Raw genomic sequence first — 9,544 nt, forward strand, 5'->3', positions numbered from 1 at the left:
AATGCCACCTGGCAGTCAAGCTGTTGTTTTTTCTCACACCTAGCAGCAGTGTCGGGAGAGTTCAGTGTTGCGAGTCAGTATTGTGAGTTGGCTGTTTAGTTCTCCCTAGATACCTAAGAGTATAAAAGTATTTTAGAATGGTGGTTGAATGTAGCATGTAACAGTTTGGCTTGTTTGTGGTTTTTTTTTTTTTTCAGGTGGCTGTGAGCAGTGCTGCTTTTTTTGTTATAGCATAAACTTTTACTCTGATTTTTAATTTCTTGATAGTATGCAGTTATTGGCATTATCAGTAGAATAATGTTGACATGTCTTAAGATGTATCTGTGAATTCCTCTTTCTCCTGTCTTGAGTACAGCCCTCTCTACCTGCAAAGCCTTTTGATGTTGCTAAACTTATTTGTGGTTTGTTGTCTCTGTTACCTTAAAGCTAACTATATAATTGTAAAATATGTTTTCTTCCATCCTACAGTGCCTCACATGTAGTTGTCTCTCTTGTGAAAAACTATCCAAACTATCTGATTATAAATCTAGATAAGGTAAGTAGCTTGTTTTCTTTCCTGATATGGAGAACTGTTTTAAATGATTTTTAATGCAGTCTAGAACGTGTTGAAATTTGTATGGATTATTGTTCTTTATTTTTGTTTGACTATCTGTTTGTTCCTATGAAAAAAAAAAAAAATCAACTGCTGTTCATATTGAAAGTCTTGTGCCCACTGCAAATAATTATTTGAAAAAAAAAAAAAAGGAAGCTTTTGAAGTTCTAAACTGCTGTTTAAGATATTCTAACTGCAGAATTTCTTTCAGAGTTTTGTGTTTTTTAAAATTTCATTGTGTCTCCTTGCAAATTAGCTTTTCTTTTGAAAGAAGTTTTTACTTTGTTCTCAAACTTTTTAGTAATTAGGTTGGCACTGAGTTAGCTTATTTACTTTCACAAAGCCCACTTACTGGTATTGTGTTGGTATTTCTCTTTAGCTCGACTACTGTGCAAGCTTGAAGAATCTTGAAACTGTCTCTGAGAAGGAAAACTACAAGTTTATCCAGGTGATAAAGCCTTCTCTTCTAAGAAACTTGACTTCTTACTGATTTCTTCCCCCCCCCAAGATTGAGCCACTGTACATAATATGCCAATGTATGTGATGATCACATGAACATAACGGCATTTACTTCATCTGTTTACCTTTGTTAATAGACTTCATATTTCACCTGCAGAAGTCTGTGACAATATGCAGTATGTTCTGTCCCTTTCATGAAGTAGTCTTTTGAAAGTTGAGATATTTTATTTTATAATAAAGGTACAGAATTGGAAGAAGCCTGATTATGGAGATGACTGGTTTTAGGGGTGATTGTTTCACTTTTGATAGGTGGTATGGACGAGATGGACTCAGATTCAGTTCCTCCATGCTTCTCTGACACTATCTTAGATTTTGCACCTTGAAGGACTGCCACTTGTCAGATTCCATAGTGTGCAACACGCTCTTTCTTGTTCTGTTAGCACTAAACATGAGGCTACATCCTTGCTTTTCCTGCTGTTGATAGTTGTTTTGGAACAGGGTCTCATGGGAACATTCAAGGTATGCTTTCTTAAAATTTTGTCATGTAAATTAGTTTACTGTTTACCCAGTTTTGTCTTCAGACAGGAGATGGATTCAGATTTATTGTTCAGATAAACATTCTGATTGCTGGATTTGTATGCTGAGGTTCTGCCCCTCTGTGAAAGTCAGTACTGATGCTGGTCTCTGTCTAGCTGAGCTGCCCGAGGTTGCAGGAGAAATGCAGTTTAATTTTCTGAAAGAGCAACTTCCGGGCAACTTTGTCAGAGGTAGTAGATGTGAGTTAAATATATCTGTTAGTTCCCAGCCTTGCTTGAATCTGAACTTGTCCTCACCTGTTTGGTGACCCCTATGGCTGTTTGCATTTCTGTGAACCTACCTTTCATTAAGGGATTATCTCCGAGCTGTTGGGGTAGGAGTTGCATGAGGGGAAAAGGGATGTCTGCTAAGCAAATGTAGGCAGTTTCAACATGCCGAAACTGGATTTTTGGTTATTTTTCCTAATGTTTTTAACAGTTTCCAGCATGTGAGATGAAATGTATGAATGCTTTAGAAAAAAAGCCTCGTTACTTGGATATATATTAACCTTTAATTGCTGGGGATAGCACAGAATTCTAGGATGCATTCTGTAAACAGCCAGATCCCTATGTGAGGCAGGTAAATAGTAACAAGGAATGGTGTAGCTATACTGCGTCTGAACTAGAGTAGGAATATATCCTCACAGAACTTAAAACAGTATAATTCATTCCAATTTTTCTGTTTGGTTGTGTGGTTTTTTTGTTTGTTTTTGGGGAAAGAAGGCTGATCAGAACTTTACATGCAGCCAAGCAGTTTACACTGATACGAAAAAATGTGCTGGAAAATACAATCTCTGATGGACAAGCCCCATGATTAGACCTATAACACTATTACTAGCCTTGGGAAAGAACGGGAAGGATAAATGCTGTAGTGGTGCTGTAGAAAAGAAGCTTGTTTGAAAGGTAAAGAAGAAAAAGTTCTGAAAGTTTGCATAAGGGGCTGTATGAAAGATAGTTTTGTCACAATTTCTGTTGTTGCTTAGCACGAAGTGTATCGAGTTTCAATTTCAGTTAAAAAAAAAATTAGTAATTGTAACTATTTAGTTCAAAATAATGTATGAGCCTGAACTATTTACTGGAGTGTTACAGATCTGTTCGGGGATGAGAAATAGGAAAATCAGTTAATCTTCCATTTCTGACATACAATACTTTGAAGCTGTTGTTAAGAATTGTTTCTTGAGAACTTCTTAAAACATAGGTGCATTTGAACTATTTTTAGTTAATTGCGTTGTCACTAAAAATACAAAAGTCCCCAAGACACCTCTTCTTCTCAGGTACTGTCTTGTTTAAGTTGAGCCAACAGATAAATATCGAAAGCTTTTTCTCAGCTTGTATTTACCTTTAAAAGCTGCTGTTGCTTCTGTGTCAAACTAATGAATGGCTCGTGTGTCGATGCCTGACTTTTTTTTTTGTCTTAAGTTGATATATTTAGGGGGAAAAAAAGAGAATTACCAGAACAAACAACAAAACCTAAAATTCTTGCAAGACATCTCACTGTTTTGACAGAAGTGGAAATTCATGTCACCTTTTATAATGCCACTAGGTGTCACTGTCTATTAGCCAGACTCCAGTAACTTAACTTGCTCTGGGAACTTGCCATTTCAACCTCAGTGTTCAAGCTACATACTATACTTCTGTTGTGTGTATTTTGGGGATGATGATGTTTCTAATGTTAAATAGTAATATAAATCCTGAAATAAGCTTTGTTGAGGCTGTTGCTCAAAATGTTTGAAATTTGTATATCTGGTCTTATTTTAGACACAGCATTGATAAATTGCTGAAAACTCAGTCGGTAGTGCTATTTGTATCCTGTGCTGCCTTTGCAATGGTTCGTTATGTGACACTTAGTACAAATGAAAGCTTACTATTTTCTATCAAAAATAACTTGTTAATGATTTTTCCCCCCCCCCCCGCTTAGGGAGATATTTGTGAACCTGATTTTATAAAACAGCTCTTCCAGACTGAGAAAATAGATATAGTCCTTCATTTTGCAGCCCAAACACATGTAGGTGAGCATTGTTTCATGTTTTGGTATTATTTTCCATTTTCCATATTTGTTTGAAATATATACTGATTTTTTTTTTTTTCGGTCTTTTCCCTTCATATAAAAGAAGGATAGTTTGTCTCTACAAACTACATGATTCAAGGTCTGGTGGCCTTTTTAACTTAAAGGGGTTCACAGCCTTAATTAAAAAAGTGCTTCATCTGACTGTTGTCTGTTTTGATTGTGCATAAATGGTAATGCCCTTTCTTTTTTTGCATTCCATTTTTAAATTCCATCTCGACACACATGACAGTGTACTGACAGTAACTGACAGTGTACTGGTGGAGTCCTGAAGACAATGGAAAAAGGGTTTGCACATAGTCTTAAGTGTTTACTTGACTGGCTCCAACCTTACAGGAAAAAAACACAGTGTGGAAGCTAAAAAATTAGGCATAGCTCCCCTCAGACTCTTGCTTGGATTCTAAAAAAGCAAGAGAATGACTTACACTTAAAAGTGCCTATTTCAGACTACTACTCTTCAGTAATATCATTAATGAGAACTATCCCTGCCATACTCCTTTCATCATGAGAAGAAATCCTTGAAGAATTTTCCAGGAAAATACTTCCCAAAATTGACAGATTTGAATATGCCCAAAGTCATTAGGCCTGTGGGAAGATTCTAAGAATTAAAACAGTTGATAGTTAATTAACAGTAATAGGTATATCTTACTGCATCTTACAACTGTCTTTGAGTGATACTTTCTTACTGAGCTTGGCCCTTCCTAGTGGAGAAGGGGATGTAGCCATGCTGCCACTTAAAATAAAGTTAGATAATGCTATTTCAAATGGAACCATTCGTAGCCAACAAGTTTTCACTCCTAATTCCAGCCACTTGTTGACAGCAAGGATTTTGTCTTCAAGTAAGTGTAGAAAGTATCTTCATTTAATAATGACTTTGTTATCTGACAATCAAAGAACTAGTGCTAAAGTCCCAGTCTATATTGCAGCCTCTAATATTATTGTTCAATAGGAAGCCACATCTTTCTGAAATTTCATCAGAGTTGTCTGGATTTTTAATGTAGATCTTTCATTTCGGCATGCCCTGGAGTTCAGCTATGTGAATGTTTATGGCACTAATGTACTGGTTGCTGCTGCGCATGAAGCCAACGTGGAGAAGTTTGTCTATGTCAGCACAGATGAAGTATATGGAGGAAGCACTGATGAGGTGAGTTTGAAAGTACATGAAGATTTTTCTAGCTTTACTTGCTTTTAACAGTGAAAACAAAGTCAATCTAACTTCCTTTGGCCTCTGTAAATGTATGACTCTCGAGCTATTTCTGACAATACAGGAACTTGTAAGCAACCACTGGTTGTTTCTAGAAAGCTAAGTACCAAAATTGTCATGAATTTTTTTTTGTAGCATGTTTTATATTGAATGTGTATTACCTAAAGCATTGAGATTGGGGTCATTAATGACATGTGAATACTTCTCAGAGATAGTATCAAAGGAATGTATTATACAAATTTTTCCTTGGAGCATTCATGAGACTTCAGTAATGTGCACAGTATGTTCTTTTTTTTGTTTGTTTTATTTTTCCTTCCCAAATTTTTTCCTGCTCTGCCTTGACTATGAACTTGACAGGCAGGGAACTTTTTTATACTCTAGCTAAAATACTAACAGAACTGTAGGTACTGCCAATTTGAACAGGAAATGGTTCCTGTATTACTGGAATAAAAATGTAGATATTTCTCGTTCTTCTATGGAAATCTTTTTGTTCCTTGACAATTTATGCCTGACCTTAATTCAGGAAATGTCTTTTTATGGAGCTAAATCACAAATTCCGCATGCTTTTCTTTCTAAAGGTATGAATAACGGCCAAGGAGTCTTGTGTCATAATCCATGAAAATATTAATGTTTTTCAGAGAAGTCACGTGCCCTTTCTTATTGTTGCAATGTCTTTGTCAGTTCCTTCAACACCACTTCAGTCTGTAGACTTTTATGATACCCAAGGATGTTGTTTTCCTGCATGTAGACCAGTGGTTTGGCTGAGACAACTTCAAGTGAACTTTTTCTGCCTCTGGGCCTTGAAAAGAGCACTTTCATTTAATCTGTTTTTTGTTCTCTTTATGCATCATAGTAGAAGTTCTTGAAGAGAGTTTTTCGGGGGGAGGGGGGGAGGTCAAAAAGTAAATCAGGGTCAATTTAATGTCGGAGGCAAAGGTCAGACAAGAACAGTGAGTCTTTTACTCGCATCTTAAGCTGATTATTATGAATTGCACCTCAGGCAGTGTAGAATCTCTCCGTTCTTTGGTTCAATATTGTTCAATATGTATTCCCCAGCCCAAGGCGAGAAGTAGGTAGAAGTGGCAGGGAAGCCATGAAGCTAGCTGTTCGGGAACGGGTCAGAATTGTTGAAGCCTTGCTTTGGAGGGCTTTGGATTGAAATTCTACTTTCCTTATAGAAATACAGTTTATAGAAAAGGGAGAATGGATTCCTTTTATTTAGGAATGAAAGGTCAGTTTGCTAGTTGTCGTGCAATGGCACTCTGAGGCAATATCAGCCTGAACAGGGTTGAACCTCACTGTGGCAACAGTGATTATTTTACAAGACAAAAAAGTAAGGACCTGCTACTGTGAGGTATTCTGCTAGAAGTATAAAAATATTACTGCTGGTATTCTGGCCACCTCCTGTGTTTGATAAATAGACTGTCTTTTGTATTGGTCTTCTGCTGTAAGTGGCAGGGGGGAGGTGACTTTCTCAGACTGGTGGGCTTGGATATTTAGAGATTTTTGTTTTGGTTGCAACTGCACTTTTGTAACTTTAAGACTTATCTGGGCAAAAGAAATTGAGTAATGCAAATTTCTCTTCTCATTTTAGGAGTTTGATGAATCCTCACCAAAATGTCCAACAAATCCCTATGCCTCCTCTAAAGCAGCTGCAGAGTGTTTTGTCCAGTTTTACTGGGAAAAATACCACGTAAGTTGGGCTTGAGAATTTTTGAAGCTTGCACATCATACTTAAGTGTCTGTATTATGTTTATAAGAGAAAAATCAGTACTAGTCCATACAATACCACCTCTTTTCTGATTGGTTTTGTAGTTTGAGTTTGGCGGATGTCCACCACTTACTGGTGGAGATACACTGTAAGACTGTGGGGAGAGGTCAAATGGTTTTAATTTTCTTCTGAAATATGAACTGTAATGTCTAAAAATGTTCTTTGATAAAATGGTAAAAGAGAACGTCTGCAATTTAAAAAAACCCCAGTGTTAAGCTTGGAGGAAATCCATCTATAGAGAAGTAGAATATGCAAAATTCAAATTGTATTGAGACTAGGCTTATAATGAAAGCAAAAACAAAAAGAAAGAACACCCCTCCATTACTCATATTTGAGTGAAAATACTTAAAATTTGGAATACTTTCGTCTTTTGTTCTTGACAAGTCCTTCTGCTAAGTTGTTTTTCACTGAAGTTGGCTTGAATAAGATGTTAATTGTAGAGTGGTAGGGCACGGACTCTGGCGGGGATTCAGGCCAAAGACCTTTATTGCTACAAGTGGCTGCTTTTTATGCAGTTACAGCTCTTTCATGCGCCACAAAATACGTCCTGGTTGGTTACCACACACAGTCCACGTGCTTCTCTCACAGTCAGGATTTGCTGCCTGCAGGTGTCCACGCGTTCCTTTACTTCCTCTTAGTTGTTTACCACAGCTCCTTCTCCTCAAGGCCAAGCCCTGCAGGCGTCCAGCTGTTTACCAGCTTCTCAATGCCACAGCTCCATCTCCTTAAGGTTGAGCCCTTGCAGGGTGATCCCAACAGTTAATGACTCTGAGACATTTTCTTGGAATAAGTAGTAGTAAGCCGGTCTTCAGTCAACCAGATGTATATAATGTCCTGTGGTGGTTCCATAGCAAGACTCAGAGATTACAAACATTTGTCACTTGTGGTGCTTCCAACAGAGTGAGAAGGCTGGAAGCCCTTGCCTATTTGATAGGAGTATGGATAGCTATATTCATTAATGTTTGTAAGGGCTTGCAGATTTTTGAATAAGCACTGTGGGTGTGTCAGTTTATTGATCAGCAAGAAGCCTACAGATTTTTACTGGTATATATTTTTTTATGTAATCACATGCATGTTTCATGCTTAAGTTCCCAGCTGTTATCACACGGACCAGTAATGTTTACGGACCACACCAGTATCCAGAAAAAGTAAGTTAAACCTATGCTTTACTCTGAGCTTCAGTATACCATAATTCAGGGTTGCAATTACGTTACTTTTTTCACATAAGAATGGACAGGCTTTTGAAAAAAAAGCACTGTCTTGCAAGTATATTTGTTCATGCTTACTTGTGATCATATATTTTGAACTCAAACTAGTATGTCTTATCATCAACACAATGGACGCATTTTTTCGTTTTCAGTAAAGCATCGATTAGAGATTTCTATTTACATGAATTTTACTACAGTGACTTTGTTTTGTATTTTTAAAAGGGTATTTAACTGCCGTGTCTGACAGGATTCCCTATCACATTACATTAACTCGTGTGTCATGAGTGTAATTAGGAATGTTTAATAACGAAGGTAAACGTTTCAGAAAGTAAATTGTGAGAGAGCAACATGTGTCTGGTATAGAAGGAGATGTTCCAACCTCTAGAGAAAATAGGTAAGATGAAGCTATAGCAGTCGGGTGCATGGTGAGAAGTAGCACAGAACGACTTGTTCACAGAATCACTAGGTTGGAAAGGACCTTCAAGGTCATGAAGTCCAACCGTTAATCCAGCGCCACCATGTCCCCTAAACCATGTCCTGAAGCGCCACGTCCACACGTTTTTTGAACACTTCCAGAGATGGCGACTCCACCACCTCCCTGGGCAGCCTGTTCCAATGCCTGACCACTCTCTCGGTGAAGAAATTTTTCCTAATACCCAATCTAAATCTCCCCTGGTGCAACTTGAGGCCATTTCCTCTTGTCCTATCACTAGTTACTTGGGAGAAGAGACCAATACCCTTGTCGCCACAACCCCCTTTCAGGTAGTTGTAGAGAGCGATAAGGTCTCCTCTCAGCCTCCTCTTCTCCAGACTAAACAACCCCAGTTCCCTCAGCCGCTCCTCATAAGACTTGTGCTCCAGACCCCTCACCAGCTTCATTGCCCTTCTCTGGACACGCTCAAGCACCTCAACATCCTTCTTGGAGTGAGGGGCCCAAAACTGAACACAGGATTCAAGGTGCGGCCTCACCGGTGCCGAGTGCAGGGGCACAATCACTTCCCTCTTTCTGCTGGCCACACTATTCCTGATGCAGGCCTTCTTGGCCACCTGGGCACACTGCTGGCTCATGTTCAGCCGGCTGTCAACCAGCACCCCCAGGTCCTTTTCCGACAGGCAGCTCTCCAGCCACTCCTCCCCAAGCCTGTAGCGTTGCATGGGGTTGTTGTGACCCAAGTGCAGGACCCTGGACTTGGCCTTATTAAACCTCATACAGTTGGCCTCTGCCCATCGATCCAGCCTGTCCAGATCCCTCTGCAGAGCCCTCCTACCCTGCAGCAGATCAACACTCCCACCCAACTTGGTGTCATCTGCAAACTTACTGAGGGAGCACTCAATTCCCTCATCCAGATCATCTATAAAGATATTGAACAAGACCCGCTCCAGAACCAAGCCCTGGGGAACACTGCTTGTTCTTTGCGTGTGTCCATACATACCTTGCAGGGTAACTATTTAAAATGGTTATTGGTGAGAGGGAGTTGCCTTTGTAGGCAATATCAAGACCTGCTATGCTAGTGAATGGAAATACACTGATGGAATGATAGTGATAAATCAGATGTACTCTTTGGAGTTTGGAGCTTGTGGGAAATGTAGCTATATTTTGCAGTACTAGTGAGGTTTGTTTTTTATTTGAGTTGCTTTTTGCGTGTTTTGTTTTTTTATATAAATAAATT

At 38.8% G+C, this 9,544-nt stretch overlaps 1 protein-coding gene across 1 annotated transcript in view; it reads left to right on the forward strand.

Moving 5' to 3' along the window:
• Positions 1–468: 468 nt before the first annotated feature.
• Positions 469–9,544, forward strand: part of TGDS (TDP-glucose 4,6-dehydratase) — a gene marked incomplete at its 5' end in the record, with an annotated part of 13,705 nt that continues 4,629 nt past the window's right edge. The window contains 6 exons of the mRNA XM_010285716.1: positions 469–535; positions 972–1,040; positions 3,545–3,635; positions 4,693–4,835; positions 6,490–6,588; positions 7,755–7,814. Coding sequence (XP_010284018.1) covers positions 469–535; positions 972–1,040; positions 3,545–3,635; positions 4,693–4,835; positions 6,490–6,588; positions 7,755–7,814 — 529 coding nt within the window. The remainder of the gene's footprint in view (positions 536–971; positions 1,041–3,544; positions 3,636–4,692; positions 4,836–6,489; positions 6,589–7,754; positions 7,815–9,544) is intronic.

The sequence above is a fragment of the Phaethon lepturus genome, unplaced genomic scaffold (assembly GCF_000687285.1).
Source record: "Phaethon lepturus isolate BGI_N335 unplaced genomic scaffold, ASM68728v1 scaffold50224, whole genome shotgun sequence".
NCBI lineage: Eukaryota > Metazoa > Chordata > Aves > Phaethontiformes > Phaethontidae > Phaethon > Phaethon lepturus.